Source organism: Diorhabda sublineata, chromosome 3 (genome assembly GCF_026230105.1).
Source record: "Diorhabda sublineata isolate icDioSubl1.1 chromosome 3, icDioSubl1.1, whole genome shotgun sequence".
Classification (NCBI taxonomy): Eukaryota; Metazoa; Arthropoda; class Insecta; order Coleoptera; family Chrysomelidae; genus Diorhabda; species Diorhabda sublineata.
Window position 1 is genome coordinate 20,809,545 of NC_079476.1, and position 18,974 is coordinate 20,828,518.

The window sequence follows — 18,974 nt, forward strand, 5'->3', positions numbered from 1 at the left end:
TCTGAAATGATTCGTTGAGGTTATTTGTGGACAAATTCAGATACTATCATAAGCCGAAAGTTTGGACTTTGGATAATTGTTGTAAATAAATGTTGAATTTTTAATAGTTGTTAATTTTTTATTAAATACATACCATTGGATATATGAATGGTAAACTATAATCATTTTGTGACATAAACAGAAAATCTGCAAAAACTAATACATATTATACGATATAAACAAAAATATGGGATTATTTTTCATAAGTCATGTTAATCTGATTAATTATCTAATATCACGGCCATGGCCATGTCGCCTCCTAAATCCTCACAAAACCACACAGCATATAATTCAATCAAATAATTATGGACCTTAACAAAGATTCAACGGTTCACAACAATAAGTTAATCCATTGAGAAAAGACTAATTGAGAAGATGACTATTTTAAACGTTATAGAAGGACTCTCAGTGCTACGAGTAATTGTTCGACCATTGTGACTAACGTCGGCGGCTATTCTTCACACGGGCTTAGAGGAATTATACTTATTTTTATAATATTTTAAGAAAAATAATTTAAAAAGTTCATTACCGAATATAATTTAGTAGTTTTAAAAAGTTGATTAGTGTCTCACGAAATGGCAAACTGTGAAGGTTTATTTTTAGTATTAGTAGTGGTAATAAGTTCCTGTGTAGGCGATGATATGATAGAATTTAATAGTCCTCCGACGACAGTTAAGGCCAAAGAAAATAACACAGTTCTGCTACCGTGTTATTTAAATACTTTGTCCAATGGTAAGTTGTTTCAATATCTACTAAAAGCACCATGTACCTAACACAAAATAAATTCATTCAAAAGATGTTTAGAAAATGCCAAATATATCGTATGGGTATAAGATACGTATATTGTAGATTACAGAAAATTATCAATATATACAAGCTGTAACGAGACCGCACTATAAGTATATTCGAATAATGTAACAGTATATGCACTGGAGATTAAACTAAAATTTAAACTATGGTTTGATAGTTTCATTCTATCTTGGCACTATATAATTTGTTTTCTCTTGGTTTATTCTTAGGACATTTTTGCAGACTCCTTTGTTTTAGTTATGGGAGCTATATGCAAATATTTGCTGTTTAAGGTGATAAATAAGCTCTGTTGTTTGTATCTTGATATTTCGTAAAAGGTCAAAAGCCACAGTCGATATTGGATCTCCTTATTTTCAACTGTTTGGACCTTTAATTTTTTCTTATATAGTCGCTCGTTAGCCCACTGTGTGTGAGTTGTCTAATGTCGTTTTGACTAGCTTCACAATTTTTTTGGGATTCCTAACAGATTAGAGTCAATAAGGATATTTATCCCTATCTATTGTATCAGTCTACTTCAAATCTATAAACATAACTAGATCTCATCCATACTTTTTTTCGTCTTAATAGCGAATATCTGATCCGTAGTTACTCTTTAATTTCTTGAAACTTGCTTGGTATTCTTGATACTCGTTCAATCTGTTTTTCACAACTCTAACAAAACATTGTACACCACATCCAGAAGAGGCATTATCTCCCTTCTTGAATATTATTCCATTATCCACCTTTCAAGCATTTGCTCTTCATGTCAAATCCTCCGTATTATTCTGCTTATTCTTCTCTGTATATCTTCCCCACCCTATTCAATAATTTATACTGGAATCTCATTCTCTCCTGCACTCAATTTCTCAATTTTTTTTCGGTTGTCAGATCTTTATTGGTTTCTCTATGATATTCACATTTTCTATTTCCTTCTCTATATCTTCTTCCGGTTCTTCCTTTTGTCCATTCAGCACCTCTTCAAAATATTGAGTCTATCATTCAACTTCTTGTTTGTAGATCTGCTAAGAGGCTTCCTTCATTTTTCCTTGATAATTAACAGTACCTCTCGTGATTTTTTTGCCTATGTTATTCTCAGATTTATCTTAAAAACTCTTGATTCTTCTGTCTCGCCCCGTTTTCATGTATCATTGATATATTCTTAACGTTATACTTTTTTCTTCTATTGATTACTTATTCTTGGCAGCTGCTGCTTGATGTTTCCTACTACTAAAAATGAACTCTGTATTTAAAAGTATCAGTTTGAAGATTATCAGTTTCAGTTGTTGTTGAATGTATTTACGAAATCACGTAAATTCGTTCTGAATACTGACTCAGCCCTGGTTTTTCATTCTTTCCTTCACTTTTCTTTATTGTTTATTCCTTTGTGGGTGAATCCGCAGTCTCGTGACACAATTCTGATTTGAACTTTAAACACATAGTACATCTGTTTAAAACTCGAAATATTTACTTAAAATGGATATTTTCTATTTTTAATACGCTCTCTGTTGATTTAAAAAATCACTTCAGCCACTAATTGAAATACTATAATTTCGGGAAAATGATTATTTTTTGGACAAATACACATTTGATATTGAGCTTACATTTAACATTAAATATATGTCATATATTTAAGACCAATTTTACTTTAGAAACGTAATATTCTTTCAATTTTTCACTAAATGAAAAACTATTAAACAATTAACATACAATGAAGCTTTCTCATTCTTACTGTCGAATAATCTCGTCTCGTTATCAAATTAATGAAAATTGAAAATCTGTAAATACACAAAAATATATGCAATTTTTTAGTACAAATTTGTGTTTTTCTGAATAATTTAACATTCTGCTGAATAATATACAATATTCAATGAATTTTCTAATAATATACAAAGCGATTTTGGCTTATTTAACTGACATATATTGAAAGAAAAGGTGTTATTTTTGTAAACAATCAAGTTCTCAATAAGTTTATTTGTCAAAACCATTTAAAACGAAGTATCAAACATATTTTCTCTTAATTCTATGAGACTTGCAGTGCCAACAGGCCAGAGTTTCAAATGTATCAATTTGATGCTTTTCAGACAACTAAATTACCCGTATTACTTTAAGTAGAAGACTATTAACAGATTTCTTACTTCCTTATTTAGTTATTTGTTTTGTACTTGTTATAAGCAAACATTAATATCCGATGCAGCAAAGGATCCTTGTATTTCTTGTTCAAATATTTTTTTAACAATATATTGTGTACCATTCTAGATAATTTTCTAAAGCGTGGAGTTTAAATAAACAAATTGAAAGAGAATAACTCAACAAAACAATATACTGCTAATAGTACTGCTCTTTAACAGATTAAATATATTGTTCTTTTGTACAAAATATGAATTAAATCTCCAGGTACTACCTAATCAATTATATCAGAAGCACATAGATTCGATTATATATCGATACTAAGAGAGCCAGTGATAATTTTGAGTAATGTAACAATTTGTAAAAACACGTATCTGTTTATTATTATTCGAAATTTTTTTTACTAGTTCTTTGGTAGCCTCTTAATCATCGATATAAAATTAGCAGATCGATTGGACGATAATAAGAGGATGGCAGAACATCCTCTACATGTTGCGGATACAATGAACTTTTTATTATTCAGTTGAACTTAATTTGACAATGAGCAGAAGAAAATAGAGGAAGAACGACTTGATCATCTCTTGTACCCGCTCTTATTACGTGACCTCTATCTCACAATAACTTATGATAGTGATAATGTCATTTGAGTCTCCTTACCGATTACTGAGAATAACATAATAATGGTTAGGTTAGGTTAGCTTAGGTTAGGTTAGGTTAGGTTGGGTTGGGTTAGGTTAGGTTAGGTTAGGTTACAAGTAACAATTTTACTTGGTTATCATATTATTTTCACGATAATATTCTTTTACTTGTTCAGAACTATTCCATTTTCAGGATTTTTGGCATTGTTGTTGATGAAAGTTATAAAGAGTACTAAAATTTTAATTTTCTTTTTTAAATATATGAATAGTTGAATTTACTCAGAATTTTCTCTTTAAATTAAAACAAATTTTACAACTGCCTGCCCTCTGTTGGAGATTTAGTATACTACTTGCAACAGTATTACTTAATATTTGACACTTTAAATTTTATTATGTTGTTCGAGAAGAATTTTACATCCGTGAGCCCTCCGTTGGAGATTTACAATACTAATGACTTAAACAAAATACTAATATTATTGCGAGAAAAGTGTGAAGACGCTCTGTCCCATATTTCTTGTACATCGAGTATCATTAGGAAAAAATTGTCGGGCGCTCGATGTACAAGAAATATGGAAGATAGTGCCTCACGCTTTTTTCACAATAATATTATTTTTCATTCATTATTGTCTTAAGCTTATTTCAAAAAAGAACTGAATTAAACCTTTTAGTTTGATGTTCTATAGAAACGTTTTTTTTTTAATTTTTTTAAACTGTATTCATATTTAATGAATATGTGGGGAAATGATTTTCTATTCATTTATTTTTAGATGCAGCTTATGCGAAGTCCGTTCGATGGTATAAAAACGAAGATCTCATTGCGGATAGTGCTAACGAGTCTATGGCACTTCCAGATAGACACATACTATGGGAAAACGGATCACTAGAAATTTTATATGTACAACCAGAAGAAACTGGTGAATATATATGTGAAATAGAAAGACCCGAACCATGGGGACCTGTTAGACAAAAGCATGCTATTGAAGTAATGCGTGAGTAAATATGTAATATTGTTTTATATAATGAAACATGGTCACTTAATCAGTTAGATATATATTACCAAAAGGTAATGATTTTTAATGTTTCCATCTTAATTATTAGACAAACTACTGAGAAAGCTGATTCATTGGTGTTTGTTGAACAAGCGATTCTCTATTCACTAATTGATGCGCCTAGTCTCGATTCTGATGACGTAATTGATATCTTCTTCCGATATTTAATTTCGAAATACCTCAATATCATAACAAAGCCCAGCTAAAGTATGTGGAAGATGCTGAAAATTCAAGAGATTGTGGTTAAATATGTCTTCATCATCTTTGTGATCAAGATTGATGTGGTATTGGTCCTGGAATACGGTTTTGCAAGTTATGGAATAACCTATGACTACTTTTTGAACGTTGAGGAGAGCTGTTATATTACCTCTGTTGCAATCTAATAGTAATTAGAGTAGACAGTACCAAAGAGAAATCAAAAGATAAATCATTAAAAACGACGTAATAAACAATATGGAGCAAAAACAACTGTCTGGCAATAACTACACATCCTTACTAGAGAACTTGAATAACGCAAAAGGGATTTCAGATCATAAACCAGATATAATAGTATTTTAGAATAATATGTAACACAGGAATCCACAAATACTGCTAACAAACTGAGGGACAACTTTCAGTTAAAAATAATGCAGGAAACCTGTAAGCTTCTAAACATCAATAGAATACACAACTCTATAAGCACCAACTCCGAACGGGCAAAGAAAGAGACATGGAAAACTGAAAGATATATTAGCACATTACATAACTCCAAAGTGTTCACACATCAACAGGACTTTTGGGGAAAAAGAAATCACTCAAGGTTCAAAATAATATTTTTTCAAATCTATTTTTCGTTATCATGAATAGATATGTCGTGCCAAAGCATGTTTGGTAAGATGGTTTTATTCGAATCGAAAGAAAAGGATTCCAGTTGATGCGACTTCAGCCAAGCCTATATTATTATACGCCATGCCACTGCTAATAGCTCTATCAAATTGTAGATTCCGTCTTACTCCACACTGCTTTCTTATCCTTGTCCGACCATCATTCATCGCCAGATAAAAGCGGAATTCGTTACTGAAGATGACATAATTCCATTGCTGGTGTCACTGAATTCTCTTTCTATATTAGAGCAGACGATTAAGAAGATGTTCAGGTACAAGCACCCAGTGTGGACCGTCGTAAAAATATAAATTCTACATTCTAAGAGAAAAAAACATCAATCGATGATTTGGTCATTCTGTAGTCCACTACGACGTCCAAAGCTCCTATATCTATGATTATGATTTTCAGGAACCCTTTCAGTACCCTCAAGATCTGTTTATTCAAGTAACAGCTTCAAAACTTTTTTGATGCCTCTTCATGCAGCTCGGACCAAAATAAAAGATATCAATGGGTTCAATATTGCTTCAACAAATAAACTTAAGTTGCTGCTTATAAATACTGTTCTTGTCAAATACAAAGAAAAGCATATGCTTGACACATTCTTTTCTATCGGAGAGCATCTGCTGTTGTTTGCTTCTTAGAAGAAAATCTAAGGTTTTTCTACTGAAGCAACTTGCGATATCACAGCCAGTCATGGAGTGCAGTCTAAGTTGAATATTACATACATTTTTACCAAGAGATTCTGCGGTTGATTGTTCCCAAAAAAAAAAGTTTGTTCTTCAGTAACTTCTCCTAGCCCCAGCAACCTATATTTTCCAGTAGAAACTAGAAATAAAAGTACACACGAGAATATCCGCATCAGAATTCAGAATAATTATAATAATTTTCGCTGCTTTTGATCAAATGGAAAATAATTTCGGGAAAATGATTATTTTTTGGACAAATACACATTTGATATTGAGCTTACATTTAACATTAAATATATGTCATATATTTAAGACCAATTTTACTTTAGAAACGTAATATTCTTTAAATTTTTCACTAAATGAAAAACTATTAAACAATTAACATACAATGAAGCTTTCTCATTCTTACTGTCGAATAATCTCGTCTCGTTATCAAATTAATGAAAATTGAAAATCTGTAAGTACACAAAAATATATGCAATTTTTTAGTACAAATTTGTGTTTTTCTGAATAATTTAACATTCTGCTGAATAATATACAATATTCAATGAATTTTCTAATAATATACAAAGCGATTTTGGCTTATTTAACTGACATATATTGAAAGAAAAGGTGTTATTTTTGTAAACAATCAAGTTCTCAATAAGTTTATTTGTCAAAACCATTTAAAACGAAGTATGAAACATATTTTCCACATATTTTCTACTGAAGCAACTTGCGATATCACAGCCAGTCATGGAGTGCAGTCTAAGTTGAATATTACATACATTTTTACCAAGAGATTCTGCGGTTGATTGTTCCCAAAAAAAAAGTTTGTTCTTCAGTAACTTCTCCTAGCCCCAGCAACCTATATTTTCCAGTAGAAACTAGAAATAAAAGTACACACGAGAATATCCGCATCAGAATTCAGAATAATTATAATAATTTTCGCTGCTTTTGATCAAATGGAAAATGTAGCTTAGCACTCTTGAATTAGCCTTTATATAATTGGATTTTTTGTTTTTCAATTCAAAACATTTTGTGGAGTCGTCAAATAAGACATAGTTAATTTAATTGTTTCAGATCCTCCATCGGTGGAGCCATTTCCACCTAATGGATTTTTACAAGTAAAACTGGGAGAAGAAGTAAAAATCTCTTGTAAGGGAGAAGGCATTCCCTATCCAATTATAACATGGACTGTTAAGGTAAAAAACAATTTGATATAATTTTCAAAATTGTACAATTTTCAGTACGGTTTTTATTAATGCGAGATTAGGGGCTCTCTTTCAGTTTAACTATTACATTCACTTACTTGAATTTGATGGCACGTGTGATTGAATTAATGACTCACATTAGAATCGAGATTCAATTTTTCGTGAAAATTATTCACAAAGTTTAAAGAAAATGGGTATAAGTAAATACAAGGTTAGTTCTGGTCTTGAAGTATAATAAATGATATTAGTCTTTCAGTGTAATATGTGGTCTTGGTCTTGGATGGGTCAAGTTTTTTGTCTTTATCTCCTACCAAGTCTCTTGCGAGTCGTTCACTTATTAGATTTTTATTGGAAACAACTTTTCGACAAGGATTAAAAAATAAGGAATGGAGTATTTTTGTTGTGAATATTATAGAAAGAATAAACTGTCTTATATAGGAAAATTCTAATAGTTTTTTATTAAATCTGTGTAAATATCATCTTCTTTTTTAGATAGTAGCCTAAATTTATAGCATAAGTAATGTTTGCGTGTTTATAGGTCCTGTAAAAAAAGAGTTACTCAGGGTAGGTATGTAGTACAAGAAAAGGAAACAAAAATTTAATAACTATATGAAAGCAATAACTTTATCAAATATTCATATTTCGTATGATTTGGAACATTTGTTCACTACTCCTACAGAAATTATCAATATTAATGTCCCGAGTGCATGTCAAATTGTCGATAATTTAATTTTCTCGAGTGCGCGAATGCGCACGAGAGGAAATTATGAGACAATTTGACATGCACGAGAGGGCATTTTGGCAGACTATTTCCTGAGAAAAATTTAATTTAAAATAAATAATAATTGTTCCTTTTCTTAAAATATAAAATTAAAACCAAATGATGTTTATTAATCCTAGACGAAAATTTGGCACTAGTGCAAATTATCGATAATTTGCACTAGTGCAGTATTATCGCTGAAATTTGATCGTTGCTAGGTAAACATAAAATATTACAGCTTTTTGGTTGGCTTAAATTTTTCGAAGGAAATAGTCTATGGAATCCACAACATTATCTAATTTTTTATCTCTTGGTAATAGTCATAGGGTTTAGAATTCTTCTATAACTTCAGTTAAATACTATAACTATTTTCAATTTCAAATTATCCTTTTTATACCAGGGAGAAGAAATGAAACTCATAAATCATCGGGAAATATTAAAATTCACGGCTTCAGATAGACAAATGGCAGGTGTTTACGAATGCATCGCCTCAAACGGAGTGGGAGAACCTGCAAAAGCTTCGATCGAACTCAACATTATTTGTAAGTATATATTTTGAAAATTAGGTGAAAGTGAAAATTAACAAAACCAAGCGCTCTTTTGGAAAATTAACCGTAACTTCACGTGACGTCAAAACTATATCTCTCTATTTGATTCTGTTCCTTCTCATATCTGTAGCGTCTTGCTATTTTATACTTAAATACTCTATCTATGTATAATTTTATTCATTCGTGGGCGTGGCTGCAAGGATAAACTACCACCATCTACTTTGGTCTATTATATTACCTTTCCAAGCCTGACTTCCAAGCCAATAGTCAAATAGTTTGAGGGGAAAAATATATGACCACGTCACATTTAGGTTTGTTTGATTTTTTCTCTTTCCTTGTTCTAATTTCTAGCTCTATGCATGAAAATTTTACTTTACTATATGAGCTTCAATATTTTTCTTGTGTTCTAAAATTCTATCAAGATCTATTTACTCCTTTTATTCATATAAATGATTATTTGTTTTTAACCAGATACTCTTTCCTAGCCTTATAACTAAATATATATGTGGGTCATTTTTTCATCCCTCAAATAGCTATAATTTGACAGCCATTTCATATGAAACAATAAATTTACTACCAAAAGGTTAGATAGGATAGTTTTTAACATAATCACAGGGTTTTCTAATGCCTTTTTCAAAAAAAGTATTGCCGCTAATGAATTCAAATAAACGTTTTTTTAGTTTGTTGGCGCTGTCCTGCTAACCACGTCTTCCTAGAGTTTGACTCTTTTCTACACTCATCAATTCATACTAGAACCATTATTATCAGGTACTTCCCAAGGCGACCTCTTAAGGTAGCTACTGAGGAATGTTTAGACCACATCATATTTTCATTTCTTTTGATTCCTTTGTGACCAAGACTCAGACTAGAGATCACATCTGGATTATTATAGTTCTTTAATTTAGATCCACCAGAAATGATGACTACAAGATCTTGGATACATACAGCACCAGGTCATAGAGTTCAAATTGACTGTAAAGTATCAGCTGATCCTCAAGCTACAATAACATGGCTAAAAGGAGAAGTTCCTGTACATTTGGATACTCGAGTAGTGCCTATGGTAGACGGCGATAAAAATACTTTATTAATAAGAAATGTACAGCGAAGTGATTTTGGAATTTACACTTGCAGAGCTATTAATGAACTTGGACAAGGAGAAATAACAATACAACTCTCAGGTAAGATTCAAATACTCAGTATATGAGGATAGTACCAGAAATACCTGGCCTGACCTAGAGATGGCGGTAGTTGCTTGAAAAATATCACTATACTAGAAAGTATACAATCTATAAAACATATTTTTCATATTTGAAGACGCCACGTTGTTTAATATTTGTTAGGCCATCAATAGTGAACGTTTTCAGTGAATTTGTAAACATGGAAAAAATTGGTCATCGTTATGTTTTATTTAAAAGGGCGTAGCCCAACCAATATAAGAACTGAATTAGATTCTACTCTGGATGAGACTGATCCGTTATCAACAGTAAAATATAAGGTTGCACAGTTTAACCGAGGCCGTACGACATTTGAAGACCAGCATCGCAGTGGTCGACCAAATGAGGTGACGACTGCAGAAATGATGAAGAAAATACACAAAGCGGTACTGGATGCGTGAGCTAGCAGACACTCTAAAATGTTTTGGGGAGGAATTTGCTTCGATGCTCGTACGGAATTCGTCCCTATACGTACGATGTCCACTAATGCCCAATATTACTTAGACAACATTAATGTTGAGCATGTAATAACGTTTGCTGGGTTTATTGAGCCTATTTTTTTTATTCATGCAGGCCACCTTAGAGGATATCAATCCTATAGAACATTTAGGAAACTATCTCAAAAAGAGGATTCGAAGTTATATTCCCTCTGTTTCTAATCATAACCAACTGATAGAGGTCGCTATTGAAAAATGGGAAAATATACAGCAAGCTCTTGTTGAACATTTGATTTTGTATGTTATTTCAGGAGTACCAAACCCTGGTGTTTTCAAGAGAACAGAAGATAAAAACACAAATTCAAAAACTTCCTACACATTAATTTGGGAAGTAGACAGTTACACGCCCATAATAGAATACAATTTATGGTTCAGACCGTATAAAGCCAGAACTACTCATCCTCCAAATTGGACCAAACTAACTATACCAACTGAACATAGTTCGGGACCAGTGTATTCTAAATCGTATACCATCAGAGGACTCAAAGAAAGGACAGTGTATGAAGCTCTTTTGGTATCCAGAAATAGGTATGGTTGGTCAAAACCATCTCCGATATTGAGATTTGCTACAGCAGGCGCTGGTAAGATTTTTATTTTAAAAGACAATAATTTTTAACGCATTTTTAATAAATAGGTAAAAAATTTTACGAAAGGAATAATAAAATATTTTCAAGAAACATCAAGATTTTTCTTATATTAAATCTCCAAGTGTAATAGAAAACAATTCCTGATATATATTTAATTTTATTCCTTTGAGTATTTCGGTTTGGTTTATTCATGAACCTACCATAAAAAACAACACAGCATTACAGCAACACTTTAGATTGCGTGACAATAGTATTTAGATTCAATATTTTATTTCTTTAGTATGTAAATTTGATAATACGTAATTTTTATCACAGAATAATCACATAGTCCATATGACTCAGACAATAGAGAGAATATAACAATATAAAATAAGATTCTTTAGTGAAAAATCTGTTGGAAAAATTTAGAAATGGGTTTAAAAGATTACTACAACTATGTTTTCCTTTATCAAAGATTTACAAGTACTGAGATGGCAAATGAGGTGTCTAGAATCAAAAACAGCCAAGTCTATATTTAAATTGAGTTTCATATTGTTTCTTATAGATTTTTCCATGGATGAATTCAGCACAACTGTTATTTTGTAGCAAATCCGGCCACATCCTAGTGTATTTTGAGATCAGAGTTGAGGTTTAGTTGCAATATCCGCCAAGTCTAAAGGCAGTTACGCCATTTTCAGTTCCAAAATACGCTAAATCCAAAACGGCCAATAGGAGCGCCTAGTTTTATCACGTGACTACCTATGATCTCTGCGAGTTGTTTACCTTTTCTGCTTTATTTTCCACAGGGTGTTTGGATTGATTGGGAGGATTTGAAAAAAGACACTATTCTTACTCCAGAAGAGTATGAGGTAGTTCTGGGGAAACATGTAACCGTTCATCATGGTGGAGTCACTGTCCCGATTAAAGACTGGAAGTATGAATCTGAAAAAGTGCAAAAATAACCGAACTGTGGCACTTCAAGTTCAATCCATCAAAAAGGATTATGCTGCAAAAGAACAAGAAGAAAAATAACATTCTGGTCTTTTATAGAAATAATACATATATGTATAATATGTATCACATAAATCTAAAAGGGGGTTAGCCTTAAAGATGCAAAAATAAAGGATGCTAAACTGCTAACAAAGCACTTTGGACAAGGAGGGAGAAACCACGAGACGCTAAAATTTTATCGAGATTTGGAAAACCAAGAAGCCGAAGGTCTCAACAATGAAGCTGAAAATCTCAACAATGAAGAAGATGAAAACATTGTTGATGAGGAAATTGATACAGATATTGTGTGATCTAGTATAACAATAAATACTTTGTTTATTTTTTACAAAACATTAAATTTTATTTTATGATACTTTGCAATAATTCTTGTAATACTTCAAAAGTCAAGATTTTTTAGTAAAGATTTGATTTACTAAGCCTATACGTAAGTAAAGTGTAAAACAAGTGAATTACAATTAGTATAGCTTTTATAGGACAACCCCTTTGCAGTCTAAGTTTATTTTTGTTTCAAATCCTGCCAAATCCTAATCTTAGTATCAAAATCCAATAAGTCCAAATTTTGATTTTAAATATTTATGAAACTTTTTTGGGGATCTCGATCATACTTAAAGTAAAAATTGGTTTTTTGGTTATGTTAGATTAGGTTAGGTTGATTGAAATTGATTTTTTGGTGAAAAATAAATAATTCATATGATTGGTCTTCTTGGGACAGTTTTTTCCACTTTTCCGAAAATTTATTCAGATGGATTTTGATTCTAGGCGCCTCAAATGAAAAATTGATACTCTTTGAATTATAACTGATATATTACATGGAGTACACTGACTTCATTTTCATAAAGGTAGCTGTAACTTTTTTATTCTGTCTTGTGTTTATACGATTAGATTTTTCACAATCAGTTTAAGAAGTTTTTATTTTGCAGAATTAAATGAAGAAATGATAACAACTGTTCAAGTGAATCTACAAAAAAATGTATACGCTCTCCAAACCAGTACATCAACAAAAAGCTGCTGCATGGGAATGTACATATTTTTTATGTTTAATGTAATAAAATTATTTGTATAAATTTGTTTTTTTTTCAACATTTATTTGATATCATGCTTATGTTTGAACGAAGAATTTATTATACACTCAATTTTCAATTAATTGTTCACTTTGCTTAAATGTTATGTATACTGGACTTCTGCTGATCTGATTGATAGAAAGAACCCAACAAACGTTGTTGGTTCAGGCAACTGCTGGCACAGTTTATGCAGTGCTGGGAAAATAACACTTTACTGGCCCGTTGATGAACCTAAAGCAAGCGGCCAGTTCAGCTTCTTATTACTAATAAGGCTTTAGTCCAATGTCATTTACCATGCAATTGACCAACTCGAAATTGCAAATTAATGCAGGGTCAATAAAGGCCGAATTTCTGAATGAATGAAGTGAAAAGTTTCATTAATCACCAGTAGGTATACGCACTCAAAACTTTAAGAATTATTTTTCTCAAAAAATAGGGGTAGTCCGATGACGATTCTGAGCAATAGAGATTAGATGTTCCAACCGGGCGGTTACCGTTATACGAACCGTTTGTGAATCGTTTCAGGAACGGCCTTTTTGATACTTGATTGTACTGTTACAAGAACCGTACATAGCCATGATTAATAATTAAACGTGAACTGAATTAACATAAACGTTGCTTTAATGCCATGTTATCATTACGTTCTTATCATTACGCTCTTATACCTTTCTGGATTTGGAAGGTAACAGCTCGGAATTAGTTTCATTTGCAGCCTTCGTATTTACGTAAATATTTATTTACCAGTAGTAACAATAGTTATAACCTCCGAAGTAAAAAACTACCCAAAAAGGTCAAAATTTGCATAATTTTACTTTCCCGTACTAGTGCGGGAAAGTGACATTCTTTAAAGGAGAAACAACTATCAAACCACCCGGGTTTGATATCAGTTGCTATGACAACCCAAGCGTGTAATTGTTACTAAAACGTCAAAGTTGTTCAAAACGTCGTGCAATCTTCTTCTAAATTAAACCACATTAAACCGAATCCGATACAATAATATAAATGGATTCATCCGACGAAGAACTTCCCGAAGCCATTTTGAAGGCTGCAAATGAAGCAATACGACCATTTTGTTACATGGAGTAAGGAGAAAGGGGCCAAAACTTATAAGGAAGAGGTATTTCTGGCGTATTTTTCAGACCTAAGTAAGGTTTTGAAATCTAATACATTATGGTCCCGCTATTCGATGGTAAAAAGTTTAGTAAAAATAAAACAAAATTTGGATATAGGAAACTTACATAAGCTAACGTCGTTTCTTAAACAAAAAAATATTGGTTTTCGAGCACAGAAAGCACAAGCTTTTACCAAAGAAGATATATCTAGGGTTATGTTATCTCCCGATGAGATGATTGATAATTACCTGATAATTAAAGTGAGTACCATTTTTGCACTGGCTGGCGCTCGTCGCAGATCCGAGCTTGTAAATATCACTGTCGACGACATTCAAGATAGAGGCAACCTAATTGTTGTGAAAATTTCTGATTCCAAAAATCATTCGTCAAGATCATTTGTTTTATCTGAAGAAATAAATGATGGAACCTATTTGACCCTGTACAGAAAGTACGCACATTTACGAACATCTACCACGCCAAACCGCCGATTTTTTATTCATTATAAGAATGGAAAATGCTTAGTTCAATGCGTTGGCGTAAACACTTTTGGTAAGATGCCAGCAGAGATTGCCGCATATTTACGCCTACCTAATCCGGAAAGTTATACAGGACACAGTTTCAGACGTTCTTTGGCAACGTTCCTAGCAGACTCCGGCGAAGAAATAACCAACCTAAAGCGCCTCGGTGGCTGGAAGCATACTATTGTCGCTGAGGGCTATTTGGAGGACTCCGAGAATCAGAAGAAAAAAATATCAAATAAAATTTTCTGTACTACAAATGACTTAAAACCGTTGCCGTCACCGTCATCTTTAAGCGACCTGCAACCGATGCCATCCTCATCGACGTCATCTACCTTCCAGTTGAAACCAAATAACTCCACTGGACCGGCAATTCTTACTAGTCTACAGAATACAACAAATTGTGTTTTGTGTTTTCAATATTAATATTCAAAATAATTAGTAGTTTTTAGTTAAAATTTTGAATATTATGTTTGTTGGAATAAAATAATTTTAGAAAAATGGGTTGGTATACTTTTTTGTATATACGGTCGTAGAAAAATAATGTTCCTAACTCATACGTAAAGTATCTTTCCCGCTCTTGATCGTTTGCCCGAACTCCGCTCCGCGCCGTTCGGGACAACTGCAGTCGCGTGCGGGAAAGTATCACTTTCCGCACTTGTTAGGAAAATAACTATTACTTAACGTTTTAATACTAAAGCAATATATGTAATACTCCTATATGTACAGTTGGTATAGGAAAAAACGTCCCTTACGGTGCCGACAATATTCATTTTCTCTCTTGTTCGAGAGTCTTCATCTATACTGCGCATGCTTGAGAATTAGTAGAGCCGCGCTGAAACCTCGGAGGATAGAGAAATCGTTGCCATTCTGTCTTCCTTATTCAGAACAATTCCAACTTGTAGAAACTGTCCATATAGAAGTATTACATACATGTTTAAAACAAATTGCACTGAACACGATACACGAACACCGATATGCTGACTTGTCGGCTCAAATTTGCCATGTAAGTTGTATCTGTCATGGGACCAATAAATGCATTGACGTTTAGATCGCACTAAATTTCAATACATTTTCAAAAGATGGTTCAACTCTTCCACCTGGAGAAATCTCTCGTGCTTCCACTACTATAAAGTATTTCAAAAAACGTGATAACATATACCGCATTCTTCCTCTGTATTTTCAATTTAAACTGACCGACAGGTCTGCATTCACACTGAATTTTGAGCGTTATCAGTGCAGGCCCAGCATACAGTATATCTTAAGGGCTAATTTGTAGGCTTGATTTCACTGGTTCTGAAAGTTCTGTACAGTTGGCTGAAGTAAGCTTTTGTTTGTTGGGCAAATGATTTGTGAAAAGTATTCTGAAAATAAGGAAAAATATGATCTGGAGGTAAATATATGTGAAATAAAACTAAAAAGTAAGTCATTTGTGTACCCATGGATATTTAATAATTCTTATAAAGTACATAAATAGGTGTTTAATAAAAAGAAGTGTTAATTATTACAGAATATATGGAAAATTAATTATTTTCTATTGTTATAGTTTGTTAAAAAGATACTCTAACATGTAAAAGTCATATTAAGAATTGGAGAAGTAAAAAAGAATTAAATAAGTTATAAAAATACAGAGCAAACTCATTATTTCTTCAAATTGACAATAAATAAAATTTTTAATAGAAATCATTGCAGATAGACTAATTGTACCTCAAGTTGATTAAGTTTAGAATTATTTTAGTCTATGCCCAGTTCTGCAGCTTCTTCAGGTGTCAATTCTGCAATATCATTTTTAAGCATTGTTTCTGATTTTGCAGACTCTCTCATAATTCCATATTCCTCAATGTCCAAATCATCATCGTCTCCATTACCATTTCTAATGTTTTTGAATATGGTTTTTTTGGTTTCAAGCTGATCTGGAGGTGTTGAAAGGTCACCTTCATAATTGATGACTTCATTTTGTGCTATTCTCCATTCCAACAGTTCTGTTGTGAATTCATCTGTGTTTCCCAACTGGGTAAAACCTACGATTTTATCTACCATAACACCTGAAAAACATTTGAAGTTCATGATTCAAAAAAAGTCAATCAACCCACAATTATAAAGATGCAGCAATGATAATTAGCATTGAGATACTGTTTTACGGTTTTTTAATGGAAAAATTGCCCCTATTAGTATTAAATTAAATGATTGGAATAGTATACTACTAGATTAAAATTGAGTTTACTGAAACTGACCTAGGCCTTGAAGAAATTTGGATCTTGAATGATCATAATTGCTACAGATAAATAGTTAAGCAGCTATCAAATATATGAGTCATCAGGATTATTTCGGCTTTAAGGATGTATCAATTATTACTCACCATTTTGGATTAATGCAATAGTAGGTAAAGTTTTAATTTTCAGTTTTTCAGCCAAAAAGGGGCACTTTTCAGCATTCAATTTTGTAAATCGCGTCTCTATATGCTTAGGTGCAAGTAGTTTTAAATGTTTATCAACAATGGAACATCTAGGACTGCCGTTTCGATAAAAATGTAAAACTACATTATCGGACTTCTTGATAACGTCAAAAAACGCTTTTTCTTCCGGCAATTCCTCGTATTTTCCGTGATCTCTACTCAACCATATTCTCTTTTGTTCTTCCAACTTCTTTAGTTCTTTGATTCGATTCAATTTTAGCTGCTCCAAATCATTGGTATCCAAATTATCTATCTGTTCAATAACTGCGTCAACTTGTTTTTCGATTGCTTTTGTCACTTGTAATAAATTATTTTCAATATTATTCATATTTTAAATATATTCGATGAAGTTTCACTTCTAATTTAAGCACTATTTCGGCAAATTTAATATCAGATGTTTGTGTTGAATTATGGGTTAGATTCAAGAGAAAAAGAAGACATATGATTATAAATTGACAATTGGTTGACAGTAGAAATAATACATTTCTAGATGTAGAGAACCAACATTACTTAAAGCAGTTCGTACCCTTCACAGTCTTATATTCAGTGCTTTTCAGATAAAAGTATCCACCTTTAATAACTTTTGTAATACTGGTATTTAGAAAAAATCCAAAAACACGTCAATTTATGTTGGAAGGGGCAAGCATTATGGCTTATTTAAACTTACTGTAAAAGCCACCCTCTCACCCCTAGCAGCATCCCCTTTATTTTTTTAAATTACTTTTCATATTTTTTATGTAAAATTTGGATACTCCTCTTTGAGCTGATTTCAAAAATGTATAATACTTGTAGGTTAAAGTGGTTAGTTTATGAGATAAACAATTTTTCTTTTAAGAGCACAAATTTTACTTATTATTTACTTTCACCTTATTTGCCTGTACTAAAATGGGTTGTACAACAGTTCAAACTCTTTAATCTTTTTAACTGTGCTATTTATTCTACTTAAAAAATCCAAACAACAAAAAACTCTACTTTTTATTAAAGTTTGACATTGTCAACTAGAATTTGTAGTCACTATTGATAGTGTAATTTGATACATTATTTATTTTGTTTCTCTGAAATGGTTTACTCTTTGCAAGAAAGAATTGAAACATTCCCCGCTCGTTGGATAGGTAGAAGGGGGCAGATGATGGAGTGGCCACCTAGGTCACCGGATTTAACACCCCTAGACTTCTTTTTATGGGGGTATTTAAAAACAAAAGTTTATGCTACCCAACCAGAATCTCTGGATGATTTACGAGAGAGGATAGAAAATGAATGTCGACAATTAAATCCAGCCGTATTAAGCAATGTCAGAGAGGCATTTCAAAATAGATTATACCATTGTATGGAAGTGAATGGTACTCATTTTGAACACTTATTGTAACTTCATAATAAATAGCACAGTTAAAAAGATTAAAGAGTTTGAACTGTTGTACAACCCATTTTAGTACAGGCAAATAAGGTGAATGTAAATAATAAGTAAAATTTGTGCTCTTAAAAGAAAAATTGTTTATCTCATAAACTAACCACTTTAACCTACAAGTATTATACATTTTTGAAATCAGCTCAAAGAGGAGTATCCAAATTTTACATAAAAAATATGAAAAGTAATTTAAAAAAATAAACAGGATGCTGCTAGGGGTGAGGGGGTGGCTTTTACAGTAAGTTTAAATAAGCCATAATGCTTGCCCCTTCCAACATAAATTGACGTGTTTTTGGATTTTTTCTAAATACCAGTATTACAAAAGTTATTAAAGGTGGATACTTTTATCTGAAAAGCACTGATGTATATGACCGTGGTACCGCTTAATATGATACTTGCATTTTTAAAAAGTATTTATTTTTTGATTTATTCTATAAATTCT

At 32.1% G+C, this 18,974-nt stretch overlaps 2 protein-coding genes across 2 annotated transcripts; one reads left to right on the forward strand and one right to left on the reverse strand.

Annotated features, from left to right (window-relative positions):
* Positions 1 to 372: 372 nt before the first annotated feature.
* Positions 373 to 13,045, forward strand: LOC130441189 (limbic system-associated membrane protein-like). The gene is made up of 7 exons (XM_056774754.1): positions 373 to 771; positions 4,361 to 4,582; positions 7,255 to 7,376; positions 8,546 to 8,687; positions 9,599 to 9,871; positions 10,656 to 10,985; positions 12,902 to 13,045. The coding sequence occupies exons 1-7, from the start codon at positions 615 to 617 to the stop codon at positions 13,042 to 13,044; spliced, it is 1,389 nt and encodes a 462-aa protein (XP_056630732.1). The 5' UTR covers positions 373 to 614; the 3' UTR covers position 13,045.
* A 3,049-nt stretch (positions 13,046 to 16,094) lies between these two features.
* LOC130441337 (thioredoxin domain-containing protein 9) lies at positions 16,095 to 17,588 on the reverse strand. Its single transcript, XM_056774962.1, has 2 exons — positions 17,032 to 17,588; positions 16,095 to 16,717 (listed from the first exon to the last, which is right to left on the reverse strand). The coding sequence occupies exons 1-2, from the start codon at positions 17,453 to 17,455 to the stop codon at positions 16,407 to 16,409; spliced, it is 735 nt and encodes a 244-aa protein (XP_056630940.1). The 5' UTR covers positions 17,456 to 17,588; the 3' UTR covers positions 16,095 to 16,406.
* Between the last annotated feature and the right edge of the window lie 1,386 nt (positions 17,589 to 18,974).